Source organism: Halyomorpha halys, unplaced genomic scaffold (genome assembly GCF_000696795.3).
Source record: "Halyomorpha halys isolate HHAL.00 unplaced genomic scaffold, Hhal_1.1 Scaffold722.1, whole genome shotgun sequence".
Lineage (NCBI taxonomy): Eukaryota > Metazoa > Arthropoda > Insecta > Hemiptera > Pentatomidae > Halyomorpha > Halyomorpha halys.
In genome coordinates this window covers 155,634-180,947 of record NW_027110068.1, presented here as the reverse complement: position 1 = coordinate 180,947, position 25,314 = coordinate 155,634, and the positions used below count along the sequence as shown (strand labels likewise).

At 30.5% G+C, this 25,314-nt stretch overlaps 2 protein-coding genes across 7 annotated transcripts in view; one reads left to right on the top strand and one right to left on the bottom strand.

The window, feature by feature from the left end:
- Positions 1-19,992, top strand: part of LOC106685654 (aquaporin AQPAe.a) — a 66,288-nt gene extending 46,296 nt beyond the window's left edge. Inside the window, exons 1-7 of one of the 3 annotated variants that reach the window (XM_014428457.3) lie at positions 4,986-5,197; positions 7,469-7,516; positions 14,479-14,690; positions 14,994-15,137; positions 16,913-17,122; positions 18,128-18,208; positions 18,290-19,992. In XM_014428457.3, the coding sequence (XP_014283943.1) occupies positions 5,095-5,197; positions 7,469-7,516; positions 14,479-14,690; positions 14,994-15,137; positions 16,913-17,122; positions 18,128-18,208; positions 18,290-18,406 (915 nt within the window). In that variant the 5' untranslated portion in view covers positions 4,986-5,094 and the 3' untranslated portion in view covers positions 18,407-19,992. Of the gene's footprint in view, positions 1-4,985; positions 5,198-7,468; positions 7,517-14,478; positions 14,691-14,993; positions 15,138-16,912; positions 17,123-18,127; positions 18,209-18,289 lie in introns of those variants that run through there. The other 2 variants (XM_067048166.1, XM_067048167.1) reach the window with 2 other exon arrangements.
- A 2,531-nt stretch (positions 19,993-22,523) lies between these two features.
- The window catches only part of LOC106685653 (uncharacterized), a 49,445-nt gene continuing 46,654 nt past the window's right edge, over positions 22,524-25,314 (bottom strand). For 3 of the 4 annotated variants that reach the window (XM_014428454.3, XM_014428456.3, XM_014428455.3), the window contains exon 23: positions 22,524-24,309. In XM_014428454.3, the coding sequence (XP_014283940.1) occupies positions 23,271-24,309 (1,039 nt within the window). In that variant the 3' untranslated portion in view covers positions 22,524-23,270. The remainder of the gene's footprint in view (positions 24,310-25,314) is intronic. The other variant, XR_001343878.3, reaches the window with a different exon arrangement.

Below are 25,314 nucleotides of genomic sequence, written 5' to 3'. Positions count from 1 at the left end.
ATTATTTATTTGAAATAAAGATATTTATTCGGTATTACGTACATGTTTTAATAATTCTATACGTTATATATTGAACTGAAAGATTATTTGTTAACCGTGTAGTTAATTTTAGGATGGTGAGCAGAAAAGGCACAAAAAAGTGCAAAAAAAATATATATTTATTTTTTCCCCCACTTTGGAGGACTTCTTAATGGGAGCTAAATGGGATTTAGAAACTAGTACAAAAAAACTATATATTTAAGGATCGAAACAAACTAAAGTATATATATGTTCCTAGTTTTGTATTTTTATATTATGTATTGGCTTTGTTTGAGATATTTATTATGAGTAGAAGAGTGAGAGAAAAAAATATAAATATGAATTAAGAGAATAATAATTAATTAAAACTAAAGTAATGAATGATAGAATTTTTAATTCATTACTGTACTAGTTACTTTTTTTTTTTTGCTTCTTGCTCTTCTTGAAAGTTTTATTTTCACAAATACAAATATATATACAATAAAAATAGATGTATACACTCTTATACAATTTTTACTCAACCATTGCCCGAAGACATTTTAAGAAGTTAGGAATGGTTCGCTGAGGGCGGGCTATCACTTTTGCGCCGTTTTGTTTATTAAAGAGTGGGGACCGCTCTGCTCGTTATTTAATATTAATATTCATTTTTATTCTATTTATTTATATTTATATTCTTTTAGTCTAGTTCGTTACTTTTTTGTAATAATATATATATTTTTTTTTAATACAACTGTCTATATTAACAAACATTCTTATAGTCTTATGATACTTTACAATGTTTGTATTTTTGTATAATTTTGATGAAACATTCCAAAGTGGGACGAAATACTGATTGGTAATAATTATTATCATTTGTTTTGTTTGTTTGTGTACCTTTTTCGACCGCACCCAAACCATCATCATATAATTACGTTATATATTAAAATATTTCAAATTATCTCTCAGCTACCAGTGAATATAATTTACATTAGTGAATTTTTTTTCTTAGCTTTATTTCTTCATTCATATCTGTCAAAATTATTGATAAACAGTAAGTTTACTGGGTAATATTTCATGATAGGTATGAATTTAGGGACTTCGGGAGAAACTAAAACTCTAGGTTTAATTTTCTGGGATCTCTGGGTTTTCACCCCATTCAATTCACCATTAAAGCCTAGCTTCTACAGAGAGAGAAATGTCTTCGTATCCGTAGAATAATTAATTATAAAAAAATACAATAGATTTAGAATATTATTTTTATTTAACAATTTAATTTTATTTTTATATTCATTCTTCCTCTTTTTTTTTTCTTTTTTTTTTACCTTTTCTATGATATTCTCTCTATTCCACTCACTCAAACCCCCGTTCTTCAGTGATCTGTAACCCACCTTCAATCGTTACACAAATGCAATGCAAATATAGAAATAAATACAAAATAAAATAGCCACAGCAGTGAAACAATTAAAAAAACAAATTAATAAGTCAAAAAAACTAATAAAGAAATTTTTTAAAACATAAATAAGTTAAAAGAAATGAATAAGTAAGTTAAAACACAAATTAATAGGTTAAAAAGATAAATGCTTCTTAATACTTTTTTCAACACAAACATGATGTAAGGATGTTACATAGCTATTGTATTATGTAATATTAAACTTTCTATTAGAAAGATGGTCAGGTTTACGGTTTTCAACCATTTATTTGTTGACAACGTTTCAACCCACACTACAGATCTTCATCAGATCTGTTGTGATAGGTGGAGGTGTGCACTAATAAAAAAAGAAATTCCAATTAAACACTTTTTTTTATTGAATTAAAAAATTATTTTATAATTTTATTTTAACTTACGGATTTTTAAAATTTAAAATAACACCAGCAGACCCTGCCGTGAAGTGGCTCTTCCGGTAGTTCGATTTTAGAAAAAGGTTGCTGTCACCTCCAAAACGTATCCCCACATTAAATATATAATTTCAATTTCATATGGCTTCAAACACACACACACACACACACACATTTTGCGAGACTTAATTGGACTCGAAGAGCCTCAAAATGTGCATCTCCTTCGAAATTTTCCACTATTGCAATATTTTATCTTCTATATATTTCATATATACCTAAGTGAGAGTAAAAAGGAATAAGAAAATCATAAAACTTTGGGGGCTTATGTCTGTAAAGAAGTTGGTTAGCTATTCATCTTATTACGTTTTCAATAACTGAGAAACTAAACTGTTCCAGTAACTGTTCTTATTCCTCCTAGGAAAAAAAATACAGAAGAATCCTTTTAATAAAAAAATATAAACAGCTTTGATGAATTACATCTATCAATCATACGATAGAGTTAATTAAGATTAGCCGTCCTCTGATAGTGTTAACCGGGGAGTCAATGATTATATTTTAAGTTCCAGTTGTGTGATTCCAGCATTTACTCACACAGCTGGAAGCAAGACTAGGGTTTGTATGAAGATGTATATATTTTTGTTAGCATTCATTTGTTATACGGCTGATCAAATATCTTGATGCTGTACGTATATTTGATGAACACAATTGATAGTTTGATATAAATTACTGTATTCAGTAAAATTAAACATTTGTTTATACTTTATTATTATGATTTGGCAACGTAAATTGAACCAACATATGCGATGAGATTCGTTTTTAACATCTCAAGAAACCGTTAAATATAAAGATTCGAAAAATTTGGAAAATAGAATATTTTACCACAAAGTTTTCGCCCTATAGCGGTCTTCCATTTCTTTCAAAAAATAAAATTCTTAAACACTACTTAACCGATCTAATCCCACAACCTGGCAGGGGATTTTTTTCAAAATACCATACGTATTAAAACATGACTATTGAAAACATACATTAAAAAATTATTAAATTAAAATTTTCCAGAAAGATGGCAGGCTCGGCAGTGTTGATATAATATTTTATAATATCGATATTAGATATTATAATATCTATATTAAGTCTTATTTGATTCATGATTCCTGATCCTGTGTTTATATCCTATGTTTATTTAATTTTTTGTGAATATAATGTCGTTCAGTAGAATAAGTAATATTTTTTCTTATTCTTCGGAAAGAGGCCAATCTATTGGTTCATAATAACCGAGAAAAAATTATACTTTCTGAGCTACGCACCAAAAAGTTTTAATTTTGACATCACTTTTTTTTCAGTATCTTTAAGCATTCCCATGTCAACAGGGAACATTTTGAAAAAAAAAAACACCAAGGTCCAGTAATTCAAAAGTTTATTGTAGACAAAGATTCGACCACTATCTTTTATATATATAGATCTGAAGATTTGATTTCATGAAATTGAATATTTGGACCATTCAAACGAAATTAAAAATAAATATTAAAATACAACGTTGTAGATTAATTTCCGCATTACAATCATAGGTTAATTTTCAATTAATAAAATAAATAAAACTTCCTTCAATACTTTACTTCTTGTAATATGGGCGTTATTAATCCCCGTCTAATCATTTTTAACAACAATCTTTTTTTATTTATTTTTTTAAAATTTGAAAACCTTAAATTTTGCCAATTTTAAGAGGAAAACTTCCATTTCAATTACCAACTTCGTTGCATGATAAAACAGCAGAACTGTACTTAAATTAAGTTTTCAGTTTCCAGTAATGCTTGACTAATTTTATAAAATGATGTTGTTTTTCTAATTTTCAAATATTGATATATTTTTCTGTATATGTCCGATATTTCACTATCTTGACGTATACTAGAAAATTTACAAAATTATTCTACATAACCCAATTGAATTATTCTATAAAAGCCAATAAGTTATTTTGCCAAAATAAGGTTCATTTCCTTTTTTGGCAAGTTACAAAGTGACTCGGACATGATTTCATATTATCTTCACATTGACGTCACATCATACACATCGGAAATGTATTTACCATCATTTCAAACAAAACCGTTTTGATGGTTTTATCTTTTATCTTAAACTACAAATTAACCCTCGTTTAATTTGTTACGAGGCACACTATGTCCGCCCCATCCTTACGTCAGCCAGTTCAACTCAGCTCTTCATCTCTAATTTCAGGTTACTGTTACTTGTTCGAATTATATCTCACAATATTGACAAATATTTTCCTATTTAAAGGTTAGTTTTTAGACCCGATTATATAATAATAACTATAATAAACCAAATCGAGCACTTGACCGACGACCTAACGTCCAATAGACCGACCGATATACAGGGGAGGTTGAGTTCAGGCTGAACAGAAAAAGGACAACTTTATTTTTAGAAACAATAGACCCCAATGATTGTACTACTATAATAATTTTTTCGTTGTTTCTCAATTGAAGCCGATAACTTATTTATTATATTTTATCATATAACAAATATAAATAAAGTATCGGCATGAAACCTTGGAACTAGTTCATTCAATATTTTAAACCATTTTTAAGCATTAACATAAAATTAGATCTGTATGTCAACAACCCATAAAACTTCCGGAATACAGTACTTTGTAAGGAAGTCCTGTTACTAGACCAACATTTGTGCGAGGAGGTGATTTGGTCAGAATCGCTCACGACCGCCAGATTTTCATCCAACTTAATCCCTCTTAATGGACTCCTGAGGGCTCCAAACCCACAGGGCTGACTCACGGCTATAGTGAAACAGAAAATAACTATCTGCCCCAGCCTGATCCGAACCCGGGTCCTTGGAGTTAATATTTAGTGCCTTACCACTGAGTTACCCGCTCTCAACATTATTAATCATTGCAATATATTTTTTAACAACAATTTAAGGCATTTTTCCTTCGGTATATAGTAAATTATCTATCTCCACTTCACATTGTGGAAGAAACTTTTAACTTCCGAAAATTCGTTATTTACAATAATAATTGTAAGTCTGTTATATTGATGTAGGTCAAGTTGAAAACAGATCTCAAGATTTTTGAGAGAACCATATAACAACAATGGTGACAAATGAATTGCTAAATTATTATTTTTATAAAAACAATTTAGGTTCTACAGTAACTAGAAAAACCAAATAGGTGAGAAATTTAATGCGAGGTTAAAGGTATTTACTTCGCCCCTACTGTCCCAAATCTTAATCCTACTGTTCTTTATGGCTGCACGTAAGCTATTAGGACCGGAAAAGGATGAGATAACCGGAGAATTTAGAAGGCAACCCAGAGGAAATACATTTGAAATTGAGGAAACTGCATTCGGTAAATATAATTCAGACTATACTAGACCGTAATATTGGCTAATAAGATAGGATGTGTAAGGTTGTGGGATTTCACGAACGGATCCCTAAAATTTGAATTAACACTGAACCGATGTATAAACGTCCGGCCTTAAGATTGATTTAGCAGATTTGGTTTGGAGGAGCGTCACTGGATAGAGAACGATTGGTGCTATCGGCATCCAACCTTGGGGTTCGCTAAGCATTTATTATTATTACTATTAATGTCAAAACAATTTAGTTTTTTAGTGCATTTGCCACTTCATTCCGCATCGTTTTTCTTGAAACAATAAATTTATTAGGAATGTTAGTCGGAAAATATTGTACTCAGAAACTTAAAAAAAAAGAGTTCAATATCTGAGCCATTGGCAAAAGTACAAAAAATAAGTGCGTCAACAAGGTTAAGGCGAGAATGATAATATTTATCCCATGTGCTAATTATTTAGCTCGAGAAGAATTGAAATTAGAGAACCTGATAGATGAGCGGGCTGGGGCGAGGGTCTCAGAGCGTTTGGTTCAGAAGGTTGTTGTAGGTTCGATTCCCACCTAAGCAGGTCAATATTTATTTCGCGGCGGTCCCCGAGGATTTAAGCCAAAATAATTGAAATTATTATTCTCATTTGGTCAAAATATCGTTTTAAAACATCTTTTCTACATATCAGATATTGATCAATTCATATGCCCTTTTTTTTATTTAGATGTTTAATGAGCGGTCAAATGTTCAGGAATCTTAAGTTGAGGCAAGAGATTTATCTTATTAAATTTTAGCCCCCAATCTTGACCAAAATCCGAAGGCCGTTTGTTTCATAAGAAAGGTAACGTGTTTACTTGAGAGATTCAATTCATAATCCCGCATTCAATGGTTTTATTAATTATTTTTATAATAGCAAAAAGTTGGTCACATAGAAAGGAATAATGGCTCCTATTGCTTGCTATAATTATTAAGATGAGAAATGGAGTTTTTACATTTTCAAACATATTTTATTTCTATAACGTCTTGTGTTCATGCTACCTGTGAACATTTCGCGATATTTTTAATAATTTCGAACAAATTGCACTTTGCATATTTTTAAATATTTATCGTTTTTATATATTTTTTTCACATCTTTTTCTGATAACAACATATTTTATTCCATGTAACTCGTGTTAGTTTATATATTATTTCACCTTTTTTTACATTATTTTTCATATTTTATTTATAAACAGAAGTTTTAGTCCGAATTTATTTTTTCACTTGGTATTTTAATTATTTTGGTCACTCAGTTTTATTGCTTTAAAGTATTATATGCATCAATTAAGTCTATGAGTGTGGAACGTTCTTTTGGTGGATATGAGTATGGATGAGATGAATCACATTACTTTTTTTTATATTTTAACAATTTGAAAATTTGTATACCGTTTTTCTAATTTTTTTTAGTTTTTTTTTAAACTTGAATTCCTCCACATTTAATTTTTTTTTTTATATTGAATACTTTCATGCTTATATTAAATATGTATGTGAAGATAAACACATATTTTGATCGTTTTTTCTCACATAAAAATGCCTTGCCTAATTATGCGAAAAGATTAAAAGCATTTATAAGGATATATGAAATAATAAAATTCGTATAACATTTGTTAATGCATTTTAATTTTGGGTTTTATTTTAATGGTATATGTATCTGAACCCTCGCTCTCTTATCAAACAAATATTTGATATTTTAAAATTATTTTTTTATAACAAGTAAGCCTAAATTCGTTCAATCCGAGCTCTTCCTTCTAAATTTGTAGTAAAATTTGATAGGAGGTATAATGTTTCGAAATTAATAGTTCATCTATTTACTCTTAATTCGTTTCCTATTCACTGGTGCCAGTAGATTCTCACCTCAAATTCCATGTACTACCAAGTGCAATATTCACTTTACGAATCTAATCTTCAAAAATTACTATATTTTTTTTTAAGTGTCCATTCTTTGTGTTTGATTCAGAAGCAAGATAAGTTTGTATTTAAATAATTACTATGTTTCAAGTTCTGTTCCCGTTATCTATAAAGTGATAATAGATTGCACGTTTCCACACATACGAGAAAAGAAAATTTAATCGAAAACCGAGCTACTTTCTCAGTGTTAAAATATTCGCAAATTTCAAATAAAACATTTTTTTTCTTAATTCTGTAAAAGTTCTTCTGAAAATTGCGTCAATACAAATGAAGTGCCAAAAAACTTAGTAAAATTTATTATCTATTACAGATTTTTCAAAATTTCATTATTTACAGATGAAGTTGACGCAACTGAGAAGAGAAACGATGAGAGTCCACAGTTTGGTGAGTTCTGGCCGTATCCAAATAGTGCTGCGAATGGCTGCAAAGAGCTCGGCTTATGTAGCTTTATAGACTAAATGCTTCAAGTTATTTAATTTTTTTTTTTTAATAAATAGCAAAACTTAGTTTAAAAAATTAGAAAATTATAAATTAAGTAACGTTAATCTATGATTTTTTTGTTCTTCATATTTAGTTTGTCCATTAATAGTTAATATATATAAACTTTACAACGTGTACAAAAATGATAATTTGCTGCAAAGAATCTATAAACATTTATGAATGCATGACTATGTCAATAGGTTACTATGGGAGGGAGAATATATTATTATGTTATTTATTTGGAATAATATTGTTTTATGATTTATCCTGGTAGATATACTACAGGGTTAAGTATTTCTTACTTAATATTGTTTGGAATACTATTTCCATTATGCATGAAGAAATTTCATAGAATAAATTTAATACAACTGACAAAAAAATGTCATCTATGAAACAAAGTAACATTTATGATAGTTCAGGATTAATTACTCGGTTATGGTTCACTTTTGTCTCATTGGTCATATAAGCTCAATTCTTAAAACACTGATAAATATTTCCTTGTCGATTTTCCACGACATCCTGTGCTGTCGTGTTGAAATATTATACCAGAAACATGTGCACCTAGAAAAATATAGTCCATCGGTTGACGGTCGTTCATCATCTGTTTTTTTCTAAATAGACTGACTCATTAAGAAAGGAGTTTATAATTAAAAAGTAAAATTTTATTTTAGTTTTTCTCATTTTTTATTTTCTTCTAAAATATTATGCAATTTTGTTCTATTAAAGTTTAATTAAATCTCAAAAAATTAAAAAAATTCTAAACTTTTATCAATTAAGTTGTACGTATATTACAAAAAATATCAGAAATCTCTATAATTAAATAAACACTATAAAAAATGGCAACATTTATACAAAATTAAATATTATATTAATAACTATTAATTAGATTATTATACCCATAATAGAATTATATTATTTATTTGTATTTCGGTGAATTTGCCATACTTTTATCAAATCCAACATTTTTTTGTTTTTAATCATTTTCAATTCCTGTGCTGTATTTTGTTGAAGCATCTTTGTGGTGTATTTCGTTGTAGTTTTACTTTACTTATTTATTAAAATTCACATCTGTTTTTTATTACTTAAAAATATATCTAATAAATATTATGTTAGTTCTGTTACAATGGTATGATACAAATTAGTAAAGAAACTACCCACTGGTCGCACTCTAATGTATAAATTATAGAGAATAATTGAAAACAATTACATTTTTACGTATATATAATTGTAATGGTATTGCATCATTTTTATTGGAATTAACTTGAAAGTTTATACGAAATAGAAATTTAAAAATATTTAATCAGATACATTCTATTTCAACACCAAGTAGGGCAACGAAACTACAAAAGCTGATTAGGAGGTATAGCTGGCCTTAATCTCACTACTATTTTTATAAACCTCAGATAGTCAACAATGATACGCAATCTCACCGTAAAATAGCTACAAAATATACAAAAAGAAACATTATTAATCATAAGATTATGCAATTCGCAGTATTGTCATAAGAAAATATAGAAAATCTCTACACTACGGTTTTTCTCAGGACCTGTCGATTTGTGTTTTAACTTATTTTTTCCTTTAACTTATTTATTTTAACATATTTATTCATTTAAGTATTTCTTTTAACTAACTTTTTTGTTTTTTTTTAAATCTATATATTAGTTTTTTTTCAAATTTATTTATTAGTTGTTTTTTTTGTAAACTGATCTACTGCTGTTGCTATTATGTCTTTGGTCTGATTTTCATTGCTATCTAATGATAAATTTGTTTTACAGATCGAAAGTGGGTAGATGATCACTTGAGATAGGGAAATAGGGAGAGTAAAATAGTCATTTAAATAAAATAATTTCTTAGAGTGCTATCCCATTTCTACATCTCTAAGTTCTGTAGATACTATTCCGACCCTTTCACATACCAATTTAAAAAAAAAGCTTGTTTCATTGAAGGCTCCTTGCATATAAGATAAGATAGGAAGTAGCTTAGAGACGAAAAGACAAATATAGGACCTACTTGCCAGTCCCCATTCTACAACTTCTTCAACCTGTTATGTAACTCGAAGACAAGAGCACTCAGGGGATTGCCTTGCGCAACACAACGTCCCCTCCAAGTGATTTATCCGCCGCATCCACAATAAGTGTATCAACAGTTTATTAGCAGCTGTCTCCACCTGTCTTCCCAAATGATTTATATCTCGACCTAACTCAATATGAAAGAATGCTTAAAAGAAATGAACGGATTATTAAAAGATAACCTCGTTCATTCGGTTCTGGAGCCGACAGGATGTTTTTCTCACCGGTTTCTCCAATTACCATCAGCAGGCCAATCTTATGATCGCTCTTGTAATTACGAAGCCACTGCAACGTTAAATTTCCGCATAAAAAAAAAATAGTTAATAATAGATTCAATGGCTTCCTCTTGTTAATGAGTTGGAATTGTTATAACTTTAATCCTAGTCCTTAAGGAACAAGTAAAAAAAAAACACTAATGTATCTCAATTAGTAGGCAATTATATGAAACGTTTACCGGCGTTTTAACCCAATTCATTTTCCTACATCTACGTTACATAACAGATATTATAATAATTAACTACCATATTGCAACTTGTAAAAATCTCTTGGGTTTTCTCTGTATGTTTCGAGATTAATTACTGAAGATGTGATTGCAGAGCACTTTTGAAAAAGGGTCCCAGAGTACCCGTTTCAGAAAATTGTGAGTTTGATTACCTTCTAGGTCAGTCGATATTTATTTAGAAATTACTTGACTTTCCTACTCTGGAGCTCTGTAAAGGTATTTAATCACTGTTTTTTTGACTGTGTACAGTTTCTTAAGTAGATTAAATATATGCCATTACTGCTTTATTGTGAGCCAAAGGTAAATATGTCAGCTCTAAATAGCTATTGGGGTAAAGGTAAAAATTTCGAGACCCACTTCCACTTCTTGGCATATTTTGAGAATACTTGGATGAAAGCAGGCTCTGTGTTATCAATGCTCAAAACTAGGTTCTACCACTCAGATATATGATTAGATAAATCAAGAGCGAGTGTAAAGCTATACAATATGGACTTTTTTTGTGTCTGTCCCTACAGAGTCTAACCTTAAAACCTGTAAGGGGAGAGAATATCTCTTATTTGCTTAGTACCTTGGACTGAGGACTAACAACTACATGGACAGTTGAGATTTAGTGAATAGAATAATAAGCATGAACTCTTTGCCAATCTTAGATGGTTTTGATTTAAAATAAGAGAAGCATATTTATTATTATAGTAATACTATATAGTATTATAAAATACTGTTTGCTAATCTTAACTATCTGTACTCGGGACCGTTTCGGATGTTACCTACGAGCAACTCGACGCCACTTTTTAAAGAAAACGTTATGTAATTAATGTTATTTTTTAATTAGATCCGATGTTTACTTTTGTATGATATACTCGATTATTGGTAGAGAATCATTTGATTCATTAACGTCTTCATTTAATACGTCTTCTATGGAGATGTTTTCTTTTACACTACTTCTATCGCTATCACTATCTATAAAATGTATTCTTTTTCTTGTTAGTTGGACAATATCATCATCACTAGTATTACTGTAATCTTTTGCTTGAATATTTATTTTAATTAATCTGTCTATTCGAAACTCCTCTTCACTACTGCTTAAATAACGAGACTCAATGGCATTTGATATTTAATAAAAAAAACATTTTTATTTTTTAAATGTACGATTGGATAAAGAGATGGTTTGGAAATTAAAGAAGTGGAAAAACTAAACTGTAGAGTTCTTTACTATTCGACGCTTCAATACGATGTGAGTTCTAGTAAATTTCTTTTCTCAGTTTTCGGATTTTTTTGTTATCTTGTCAACTTTCTCTAAATCATTGAACCATACTCGTGTCCCCTTATTCCACTAATTTTACACATTGCTCAAAGAATTAGAGAGGTGTATAGTACGTCGTGAGTACACTTTAAACGTTTTCTTTCGACATAAAACCTGTTAATTTATTTATCATACATCTTTAAATTTTTTGATCTGTTGTGCCAAACTATGAAAAAATGTGCGTTTCATAAAAAAATGCAACCAGCTTTCAAGGATCAAATAAATCAAACTGCACGATAGATATATTACCTTATGCTAATGAAAAAACACTGACACGGAAAGGACATGGTGAAGGAGTCATGGATTTCAATCAATTTTTCTTCTGTGAATGGAAAATGGAAATATATTTGTTGTACATGCTAATTTTTCATAGTACTATTTTCTGCTTAAGTTAAATATTGATTTCAAGGTTATTATCCACCAAATATTTTTTTTATTTGTATTAAAGAATAATACATAATGTATGTCGTTAAAATTGTGATGAATACCGAAAAGGGTTTAACTTCGGATGGTAAAATACCAGTGGTAGGGTATGCTGATACAACCGCATTAATAAACTTCAGTAAGGAACGAGGTCATGAAATAAATATGGATACAACAAAATAAATGGTTAGCAGTAGAAACGCGAGTAATTTAGGTTATATCGATATAGCAGGAAATACGTCTGAACAAGTAGATAGGTTTAAATATTTAGGTACTTTCTCATCATTCGTTCCTTTCTCATTGATAGATTATTCCAAGTAAGCCACAATGGTTCCTATTCATCCTTCCATTCTCAGTCCGCTGGTGTTCCTCAAGGTGGTATCCTCGGTCCCATCCTCTACACCGTCTATACAGCTGACATTCCAACCAATCCTAACGCTATCCTCACCACGTATGCCGATGACACATGTGTGTGCTCGTAGTTAATAATAATCTATTAAGTGTATCCCAAACTCTCCAATCCCATATCACAGCCCTCGATGAATGGTGTCGTAATTGGAGGATTAAGATAAATTCCAACAAATCACCTTTACCCTTCGTCGTAAGCCTACCGACTGCCCTACAGTTTCATTTAATAATATTACTCTTACCCCTGTCGAACAGATCCACTTCTTTGGACTACATCTGGACAAACGATTATCCTGGAATCCTCACACAAGACTGAAAAGAGAGGAAACTGCACGTCGATTTCGACTATTACAGAACTAACTAGACAAACGGTCTAAACTTCCAACTTATTACAGTCATAAACTTATAAGACTGATCTATATGACTGTAATAAAGCCAATCTGGACATATGGAGTTGAGCTTTGGGGCTCCACTAAACCTTCGAATTCCTCTCGTATCCAATCCTTACAATCCAAAATCCTTCCTTAAATCCTCAATGCTCCTTACTTTATCTTAATGTTCCCTAAATACCTTAATGTTCCCTATGTAACCGATCTAGCCCGAACCAGATATCACTCCTTCCATTATAAACTCCCTAACCACTCAAACCCACTAGTTTTAACCTTGCATCTTCTTCCATTCCTGACAATCCTCCAAGGTACCTGAAAAGAAGACCACGAGACCTGCTAATGTGAAATGTCATTAGAATGCTACCAACCACTACCAACTGGGTAGTTTCTCTACACGCCTGTAACATTTCATCTTAACTAAAATCAGATTTACTGAATGTATTATATAATATACAGTTGTAAATTTCAATAAAGATATTAAAAAACAAAGTATTTAGGTCCTACGGTAAATAGAATAAACGAAATCGATGAGGAAATAAAAGCGAGGTTGAAGGCGGGAGAAGCTTGTTATTTTTCAATTTCGAAACTGCTTAGCTCGCGCCTTCTATCCAAAAAGTTAAAAATTAGAATTTACTAAACTATTATTCTTCCCACTGTTCTTTACGGGTGTAAGACGTTGCCTCTTTCACAAAGGGATAAACAGCGCATTAAGGTTTTTGAAAATAAAGTATTACGTAAAATATTCAGATCTAAAAAGGATGAATTAACGGGAGAAGACTACACAACACTGAATTAAGGGACTACACGGTAAATATAATTCAAGTTATAGCATTGCAGCGTATAAGATGGGCGTGTTGTATGGCTTAGTAACGAGCGGATCCCTAGAATGTTAATAAACGAGGGAAACGTATATGGGAGAATTGCATTAAAACTGACTTAGTAGAATTAGGTTTGGAAGGATATCACTGAACAGATGTATGTAGGGAGCAATTGGTGGTATCGGCATCGAACCTTCGGGTTTATTAGGCCTTCATTATTATTGTAGAATAATAAATAAATGTTGCTGAATGCATTAAATATTAAAAACTATTTTTTATTGCCAGTACTCGCTGTCTAGAGGGTTGCTTGAAAATTCAAGGGTTGTACATTCATTCAAACCTGTTCTGCGTTGCATTTTTGGATCTTTATTGGACCAATATTATGACTAACATTCTATCAATTAAAATTTCATAGAGTCCAGTAGACGAAGTGAGTAGACACGCCAGTTAGTTTGTTTTTGTTTATTTCACTGACCCAGCGAAACTGATTAATGAGGAACTCTCGCTTCAAGAGACACTATTTGTAGGAACATTTGAAATATATACATAACATTGGCAGGAAATAGTAAGATGAAAAATTGGCAACAACTGGAACAAACACATGACCTTTGTTTTTGGAATAGAATCACCGAAGAAAAATTGATTGAAATCAGTAACTCCTCCACCATGTCTATTCCATGTCAGTGTTTTTTCATTAAGGCATGTTTCTGGTAATATATCTATCGTGTCATCTGGTTCGTTTGATACTTGCTGGTTGCACCTTGGGGTGTTGCAAGTCGAACCATTTAAACGAAATTTTTAGCTGTTGAATTTGTTTGTGTATATGGCATTGGAATTACAAAACATTGTACATTTTGTGCATAGAATAATAAGCATGAACTGTTAGCCAATCTTAGATGCTTATGATTTAAAATATGAAAATATTCATTGGAAATTAATCTCTGTTTGATACAGGGTACAAGAGCCTCTTGAAGGACGATGGGTTCTCGGACTTGAACGTGCTCAAGGTTAGGAGGCTCGTGGGGATAGGAGTAGCCGAAATGTTGGGTACGGCAGTTTTTATGGCGATGGGCTGTGGCAGTGTCGTGACCACCATCACAGGAGGGGAGATTTCACATCTCAATACCGTCATCAGCTTCGCCTTCGGCATAGCTACCTCTATCATCGTAAGTATTCAAAATAATTGCACTTTTTTAGTTACATTTAGGAGACTATTGACTCTACAACAAATAAATTTATATATCAAATACAATTGTATTGTTCACAATTGTATTTGATATACAGTATATTAATTATTATATTTAATAACTTCATATTTAGCGTCGTTAAATATTCAATGAGAGTTTTTATATTTCATGATAAGTAATTAGTTTTCATATAATTCAAAATTTACTTGTTGTTAATGGTATAATTTTATAATGTGCTATGGATTAATTAATATTTTAGATAATAATGTATGCCTGTTACAGATCTTTGGCCCAGTCAGTGGCGCTGTTATGAACCCAGCTCTCAACTTGACTGCAGTCATCCTGGGCCATATGTCTTTGCAGAAATGCCTCTTCTACACCATCTTTCAGCTCTTTGGTGGCTTCCTCGGTGTCTCCTTTATTAGGGTTTGTACACCATCCTCTTAATTCGTAAAACAATATTCAATTGAATTGAAAAGTTGAACAGAGTTAGGAACATAGTGTCTCAGTTTTATTTGTTTATGAAATCAATTTTGATACAATCTGGAAGGTCTGGGATCTTATTGGTAAAAATTCAGAAGTTGAAATCTCTTCTGATTTTTTAAAAACGCAATTCACTTCTGTGACGTCCTATGGACCAGGCACTCTCTTCAGATTATGCCATTATTATTATAAGGAGAAAAACCAAAAAATACACTTCCCGCTGTCTTATAAGTTTACTCAATCCTTGATAGCAAGTTATGAAAAATCTGGACATTTAATAAGAATTATGTCAAACATCTTGGTTTGTAAGCCTTCAGATTGTTCCAGGTTAAGAGATCAGTTTATCAAGATTTGAGTGGCGCAAAGAACTTTATTGCCCCTTCTACTTCAACAAAATTAGTAATTCTGTTAGCTTCTATCCAGTGGACAACCAAAACCAATTCAAATATAAAATCACTGAAAATGATTAAGAAGAAAAAATTCATCGATCGAAATAAAAAATCTTACGCTAAAACGGATGCTGAAGAGAGGTGAAGCCTTGATGGTAGAAGGTCCATTTCGGTACTAACTTAGATCGTTCAAATCTAGAACTTTTATTTCTGAGGAAACATGTTTGTTTAATGGATAATAATATAATATTAAATAATACTAAAGATAGTTCACGTGCAGAAATATTTAATAACCTGAAATATTTCTTTCATTAACGTGAAATTTTTATTGCTTGATAAATTCTACCAGTCTAAATAAAGGGGATTTTTCATGGTTAATTTTGCGTCATCTTTTGTACCTGCGTTCTTGGTGGGGACACATCTCGATCATATTAACAAATGAAAGAATTAGATAGCTTTATTAACTTCTTAAAGAATTTCAATATCCTTGTTTATTAAGAATTTCAATATTGACTCACCTCTATGGTTAGTGATAGGATTTACCTGATCTTTTCCTTCTAAGCATTAGCATCTACTGATGCCATTAAAATGCTTTTGTGATTCATCCTTTCTGTCAGTTGGCTTCCTGACCTCCTTATGGAAGATATAAGAAGAGAATGTGTTGGCCATCAGTGGTAAGTAATCAATGAGGATAAATTAATCTGCTGTCAAATCACTAGAACAAATTTACTAAAGAGACAGCACTTATATTTTATTCTTGAATCAGGTTCCAGAATGCGCTGGTGATTAATGGTGAAGCAGGGTCTAGGCATCACCAGCCCCTTTATTCTACCTCTGAGTAGGTAGAGTTCCTAATCTTTTACATACTTCTGAGGCACTCCAAATGCTGTGATTTAAATCACTCAGCTGCAGTTTAATACCAATCACCTATAACTGGCTCCCACTGCACAGTGCGGAACATTAAAGTGAAGTCCTTCTCTTCACCTTACAACCTGGGCTTAGAGATAGGATGGTCACTTATAATAATGCATACCTTGAGGTAATAGGTTTCACTTAAGAAACTTATTCACCTTTCTTACACACCAAATCAAAATGCATCACATTTAAATATATCCAAGGAAAATCATAAATTGTCTCAGACAAATAATTCAATCTACTCACAAAATAAATATTATTTAAAAAATAAAACTAAAAGGATTTTTCCTTTCTTATTCATCTACTCAACTTACTATTGTTTTTAAAATAATTAAAATGTGAGGCCAAATCCGTTATTCATAATTTTCCAATTTGTCTTTCATTAATAACTTATTGTGAATAATCGCCTTTCAGATGGTTACTCCAGATATTGATGCAGAAGGATTCTGCGTTACTCAGCCAGCTTATAATGTTAGCATTAGTTCAGCCTTCATGGTGGAGTTTATGGGGACAGCAGTTCTGGCTTGGGGTCTCTGCAACGCTTTAGATCCAAGGATGAAGGAACATGGAGCCATAGTTGGTTTTAAGTTTCTAGTCATTATAACATCCATTGGTGTACCTGGAGTGAGTATTAAGCAGTATAAAACAACTTTTCTAACTTTAGTATTTTGTTTAGACTTTTTTGCTTAAACAGAAACGTTCATGTTGAACTAATAAAGTTGAATTAGTATAAATTATCACAATGACAGCCAAAGTGACCTGGAAATCTTACTCAGAATATTGTGAAACATGAATAAACTCTTAACCTTCTACAGGCCATGATAACTCATCTTTAACAATTAAAAAAAAAAAGAAAAAGAAATCTGAGGAGAGGCACTATGCCAACTCCTTAGAGACAAACGCCCTTTCAACTCGTGAAAGGAAAGAAAGTTACAGAAACACATATTACTCTTTCTGTTTCAACTACCCATTGCACCCATCATAAAATACATAGAGAAAACCTAACTTATTTTTTTAAATAAGATTTTGTGAACTAAATTGCCCCTGAACTTCGATATTATTGTTATCAATATATTATATGTTGATGAATATTAATAATCCAATAATTTGTTAAAAATGAGTTTTTTCTTGAAAAACTGAAAGAATCTAGACAGATTCCTTTGCTCTTTTGCTATCAGTCAGGTCGCACAAAAATATTTTCTCATTATATGTTGTAGAAACTAGGATGTTATACTCAATTTTCCAGAAATAGAGAGAAGGCCAAGGTATCCCGATAAATAATAAAAATACAAAAAACAAAATTTTTCAACACTTAACCTGTTAAGTATTAAACATTAAACGTTCTTAGAGCAATTCTAACTAATCAATTTGATCAATACTATTTCCTAAGAATATTCATCTGTTTAAGATAAAAAGTATTAATATTTGTGAATTGTTTAGACCAAAAAAATTGTCTAAGGCTGGTAAAAAAACATTTAAATAAAAAAAAAGTAATTTATTTCTGAAAAAAAAAGGAAATAATATAAATAGATGAATATCATAGTGATATAGCACTCACATGTTTAGTCTTGAATATAAAACTGAAAACAATTTTTGTACATCAATATTTTTTTATTTTTTCTGTGATAGGGCAAATATGCAGGAGGCAGTCTTAACCCAGCCAGAAGTTTTGGACCAGCCTTAGCAGCAGGAAATTGGGACAACCATTGGGTAAACAATTTAACATTTTAAAACTCATATTAACTGAGAAGAAATTAAATTGAATAAATAATTGTTGATTTTGTGGTACAGATATATTGGAGTGCCACTTGTTTGGGAGCATCATTTGCTGCAATTATCTATCGTGTCTTCTTCGACCGTGAGATCTACGAGGTTGATCAAAAGAAGGAAGAATCCAACCCAATCTAGCTGCCACCCTCCCTCTATCTGGAATACCTCTAGATCTTTGGGAGGCTCTCTGTAGTCTTCTGCTTCTTTACATGAGAAATCTGACAATGGACAATACTGATGGCTTATCAAAAATGACTATACAATATGGTTTAGAAAGCTTTCTACCCGCAAAAAGTAAAAAATGCATTTTTATGCTCTTAGGGTTTATAAGTGACAATATAAAAGAACCATTTTGATAAAGTACAAATATAAAAACAAAATTGAAAATCTGAAACCAAAGCCTTATACCACACTTTTCATTTATAAGAGTTAGTTTTGTATAAGATGCTTAAAGCCATAAATTATTGTAAGCAATAGTTGCTTATACATGAATCTGAGTTTTATAAGTACAAATGGTTGTATTTAATTCTCTCCATGAAAAAGTTCAAAACAGATACAATTAAGAACTTAATTAAGAATTAGATTCTTACATCCATTTATTTCAAAATAACTAGTTTTACAATAATCTCTATGGTTACACAGTTAGTCATCTAGGAGGCTAGGTGTTCCATTTCTCAAATGATCTATAATTTTGGTCATTGGATTGACTTTTATATCTAAAAAATAGTTAAATTCTCAAAGCAAGAGCAGATAGATTTCTTGTTTTTAGAATATGTTAAGGAATTTACTTAGAACTGCCATGGCAAGCACTGATAGACAATTCCACAAATCCTTAATAAATTTATTTTTCACAATAGATCATAAATCAACCAAGAACTGATTTTCTTCATGCAAAATTGAAGTATTGATGAAGATAGGCCCACATTTTTGTATTTCACGAAAAAGTTTCGCAGTTCAATAGCTTATAATGTAATATTAGTAAATGAAGAAATAATGAAGATTTCATTCTTTTCCTTTTACCAAGTCCATTTATAGTTGAAGTTACCTTTAAATGTATAACTGATCAAATAGGATGATAAACTGATGAATATAAATAAGTGGATATGGTATTCCACTAAATTACCACAACTCCAAACTTACTAAATAAATACAAAGATATATGTTGAAAAAATTAATAAATGCTTAAATAACAAAGTTTGCTTCTGTCAATGTTTAGCATAGGTTTAAATGTATTTTTTTCCTGTGAGGGAGAACAAAAACTTCTAGGAAACTGTTGCAAGTTCACATCCAAACTTAAATCAAAACTTCTGTAGATGTTGAATGTTAATTATTCTATAAGATTCCACTATTTTCCATAGTCTTTAGATATGCTTTAGATTAATTATTTCTAAAACAAAATAATATTTTTTCATAGGGGTCAGTAACACTAAATTTATGTATTATTCCATGCATTTATAGCAAGATAAATAGTTAGATATGGATTATTTTAAAAAGTACTGAAAGTAGTAAACATTTTTTTTTTAATAACCGTCTAGTCTATATACTCCTTTAGAATAAGTTGATTTTGTGATGTAAAGCTAATTTTAAGAATAGGTTAATTTCAATAAGGATGTACTTAGATATATTAGTGGGTGTTGAAGATGACAGAAATTCTGCATAATTACCCAATAGAATAAGTTGAGTGCTATTGTATCTGTTAATAATAAATGTGAATTTATTATGCAGCGTGTTTTAGTTATATAATACATTTTCATCTCATTCTCAGATTATATTTAAAAACTAACAAAAAAAATATATATATAAATTGATACTTAAACATTTCTTTTTTATATGAAAATAAATGAGGTAAAAAAAAAAATCACTTTAAATAATTTTGAATATCTTAACAAGGTTTAAGATTCATCGAATGACAAAGGATTTACATAAGATGATATTTCATTTTTTGGAATAGCTATTTATAGTTCAGGGCAAAAGATAAGTTTTAATTTTGAACTCCGAAATGCTGATGGCCATGAGTGGAGACCAGATTTATGTACATTAAAAAAAACAAAAAACATTTAGTTATAAACCAAATGCAAATGTGCAAAATCATGCAGTACAAACCCAATATGTACATCAAACACCCAAATCCTGCAATAATCAACTTTATTGTTTAATTAATAACATCAATGCTTAGAAAGCTAACCTTACCTTCTGTAAAATAAACTGAACTAGCTAAATATTATTTACATTTATGCAAACATACAAAAAAAAACAACTACATTACTGATAAAAAACCTAAAATATTACAAAATTTCCGAGCTATAGGAAGTTAATTGAATTAAATGATTTTATATTCCTATTATGATGGCTGGAATTCAATTTTCCAACTACTTTAAATTGAGGTAGTTTAAAGTACTTCAATTTTAAGATTTAAAAAAAAAAAAATATGCAAGGTACTATGTAAAAAGTAGTATTTAAAGATATTCTTCCAATCAAAAATCCTTTTTTAATTTCCCCCTAAGATTTCACATAGTATGTTCTTCAGCTTATCTTTTCAATTGTTTATTCACATACAATTATATCATTAACCAAAAAATTAACATGTTATAAATCAATGCAAAAAAAAAAAAATATCAAAAATGTACATGAATCTTCATATGGATCAGACCAAATGATACTTTTGTTTAGTTTTATTTATAATAATATACATAATATAATATAATCAATTAAAAAAAAAATTCCATTCCCAGTCACAACTAGGTCAGATGTAAGAATGAAAGGCTAGAGGCAGATCAGGACTTGGGGAAGTTAGATTTAGTTAACACTGTATGTTCCCCCATAACAAGCTGATTCTAAAAAGACTTTTTCATGGATAGTTAAAACCACTAGTTCCTACTTTTCCAAAAATATATGTCACTTTTATTTACTTATTTTTTTTAAATAAGATTAAATTCAACTCTTAAGGTGTTAATGTCACTACCTCATTTTAAACTACGTCAAATAAAGAAAATAAATAATAAAAAAAATATATATTGCCGTAGATACAGCCATATGTGTATATGAGAATTGTAGTTCAAGCATTAAATTTTATGCAACGAAAATCAAAATTTTGCCCAAAATGAGTAAAATGTGCATTTTTGTTCAATATATAAATAAGGGTTATTTAGATATCTTTTCCACGATTTGAATTTCTGTTGACGTTGGGCAGAATTTGAAGCTAGGGTACAAAAGATTCACTTGCGTGAAAATAGTCTCTTGCCACAAATTAATGGTTAATATTGTGCCAAACATTTTGGGAATATAACCTTAAATTAAGTCAATTGAAACTTGTTTGTCAATTTTAGAGAACGAGTGAGTTAATGGAATGTACAAATTAAAAAATTAAAAGTTTTAACTGTATAAAGTGTTATAATTTCTATACTTGGGTTAAAATTAATATTTAACTGGTTCATATTGAGTTACTTTAAAATATTAAATAAAATACATTTTAAATTTAAATAATCAAACACCATTAATATAAACCAGAAATTGGATAAAAACTAGGATGAAATAAAAATTAACTAGCAGGTAAACAAAGTAAAGCAACTAACCTAAATTGTAAAAACAAAATAATAAACATTGCTTACATAAAGAACTATTTAGGTTAAGTAGATATAAAACTTACCTGAATATTCTGCAGTGGCCTTTGGAGTCAGTTTGGATTTAGATTTTATAGAGCTAGTATTTTATCTTATAAGTGCAAGAGTTCAGTTAAAATACAGTAATTAACAATTAATAAATTTATTTTGCACCATGTTCAAAATATGGTAAGGATGTTGCTAGTCAAAACAGTTACTGTTTTGTTCCTAATATTAAAATTTTAAAATTTTACTTGATGTTATGTTATAGAAAGTAAATTTTAACAAATCATTTTTAATTATAAATGTAATAATAATATTAATTTTTAGTCAAAACAGTTACTGTTTCTGCTTTTACAAATAGTATTTCTATTTTTTCTGAATAAGACATTGATTATTAAAATCAAATATTTATAACAAACAAAATTTTCATTCCAACTTTAATAATTAGGACATTTAAAATAAACGTTTTCAATTTTCTTTTAGCTGAAAATTAATTATTTATTCAACTAATCTTGGAGAAAGGGAGAGCTCACAATAATTGCTTTAAATATTTACAATAACAATAATTACAATATCTAATCATCAGTAATTTTCAAGTACTTAAATGACACATATATTTACGAGTTATAATAAAGAAGAATAAGAGAAACGCATAAAAAATGAATATTTTTTATTTATCATAAAAGTTTTCTATAAAGACAAAACAAAATTTCTACTCGGTAAAGAGATCAGCATCACAAAAGATTATGTACTAGAATTCTGACAGGATGGAGGGGATAATTAATAAGTAAACGCCTAGGTAATAAAACTTTACATTTTAATAGTTCTATTTTAAATAAAAGCGAGCTAAAAAATAACAATACGATGGGATAGTAAAAAATTTAAATAAAAGGAACAGATAAAATATCGAGATAATTCATATCTATGTATATTTTTCGTTCTAAATGCGATTTCTCACTGCTTTAATTCTCTCATTATTTAAAATTTTATAATACACTGAGATGAGAACTAAATTTAATTACATACATTTTTAGTGATAATCATTACCTTATTTATTTTGTTGCTTTCTTTTTCAGAACGATTAACAACATAATTTATACATAACATTCTTTTTCCACTATATAATTACTTATATACATAATAGAAATATCTAATATTGCGAGTAAAAATTAAATCGACAAAATCTCTACTAGAAATAAATACATTTTTGTCGTAAGAACACATCTAATGTTCACGATTTACCTACAAACTAAAGTCAAGAAAAACAATATAATACAAATTGCCTCTTCGCAGGCAGTGAAATCAAATTAAAAACATTTATTTTATGAACGTGTATAAAATAAATGAAAAAAAGAATTTCGTACTCAAGGATTTAACAGGAGTCCATAATACTGATACCACTATGTAAGCTGATCCCCCACCAATGGTGGGATTGGTGGGGGCTCATAATGCTGAGGATGCTGAACTTGAGGATGGAGCATAGATTGTTGGGGAAGTTGAGGCTGAGAAAGAGATTGTTGTGACAGAACATGAGGAATAGGCTGTGAAGGAAGCTGGGTATGAGGTTGGACTGCTTGAGGGGAGATTTGTGGGTGAATAGGTACAGAGTGATGCATTTTTGGGAGTGGAAGGATTGGAAGAGATTGCATTTGGGAATGTGGAATTGAATGCAAAGGGAGCTGACTTTGGGAGAGGAGAGATTGTTGGGAGTGTTGATGTGGTTGTGAAGTTAGCTGAGAATGAGCGATTGGCTGCTTGGATATTTGAGGATGTGAGATTGTCTGCTGAGGTAATGGAGAAAGGGACACAGTCTGTTGGGGATGAGCAGACTGAGATGGAAGCTGAGAATGGGGAGGAATTGGTTGAGATGGCAAAAGATGTGAGATTGGCTGCTGCAATTGTTGATGTGGTAAATGCTGAAGATGTGGCTGATGGGATTGTTGTGGTGAAGATAGAGGTTGTGGCTGAGATAAATGGGAGAGGTGCATGGGCTGCTGATGCTGTACCACCTGCTGAGAAATTGGCTGATGCAGAACTGGCTGTTGGGCAACTGGTTGTTGAATAGGCTGCTGCTGTAGAAACTGAGTGGATGGCACGGTTTTGGACTGAGTTAGTGATTGCTGGCCGTGTGGAGGTTGTGCCACCATCTGGTGACTGTGCTGAGGCTGCGGCACGGAAGGGTGTTGTGCCTGTGGTACAGCCTGTTGAACGTCCTGCTGCTGATTTTGATTTTGCATGTTCTGCACCTGAGCAGACTGCTGTGGTGGCTGATTAGTTTGCTGGGAGGCTGAAGACAAGTTGAGTTGTTTACTGCTCAAGGAAGCAGCAGCTGCTGCTGTAAATGGATTAGGGACATCTTTTTCTGTCCCTTGTACATCCATTGGAGAAATGGTTGCAGTTACAGGTGGAGCAGTTGAAGTAGAATCCTCATCTCGCCTCCTATAAAAAAAAAAATTATCAAAGCATGAAAATAAATTCTCAGCATTTCTTAATTTAATATCCATTTAAGGGCATCTCATCAACATTTTGAAATCCAATACTTCAAGATATGTGGATGTATATATAAATTTTAATAAAAAAATTCAGCACAGCCTTACAGATAATGCCATAACTAATTCAATCCAATAACAACTACAGGATGCCAGTTATCTCTCCTACAGCCATTTGTTAATAACTACAAATACTTAGATATGAAAAGATAAGAACCCAAGGAGTACATGTAACAATGTTCTGAATAAGACATTTTTGCTTTAATCTATCTGTGCTTAAATCAAACTTATGTAAAAAATAGTGAAATTATCAATAATTAATGAATACTTACTGATAATTTCACATGTCACTACTGAGCATAAATTTTGCTCAAGCAGTGGAAGATAGGAAGAAACCTCTTACTCGTAAAACTACTCAATTTTACTTACTTGTACCCTATAGCTTCTCACCCACTCATACGAAAGATTAAGATTTTTAACAAACAAAATTAATACCATAACTCTGCAATTGTTAGAAAGTTACTTTAATACAAACGTAATGAGTCCCTGAGAAAAATTAAATTTGTATGTACAATAATCATTCATACACAAATTAAACGTTTCCCTCAAAACTGGTATCCTTTAGGTACAAGGTGTATTTAACAAACATGCTAAAATAAAATGTAATAATTTAATTAATTACATTTAAGAAAAATTTTAAAGTAATATTGATTGAATAAATAAAAAACTTAAGCCAAGTATAATAGTAGATCCGCCATTTTATTCTATTGTGCACACAAAAAAAAAAAATGTTAACAACAAATGTGTAGGGAAAAACAAATTTAATTTTCCAATTGTTTATTTCTATATGTTTTAGAAAACCACAAATACATATATTTATTAGAGCCTTGCTAAACTAACTTTCCGGGTAATCCAACCCTCTTGGAACTAGAGTGACCAGACATCTGTTATTTGG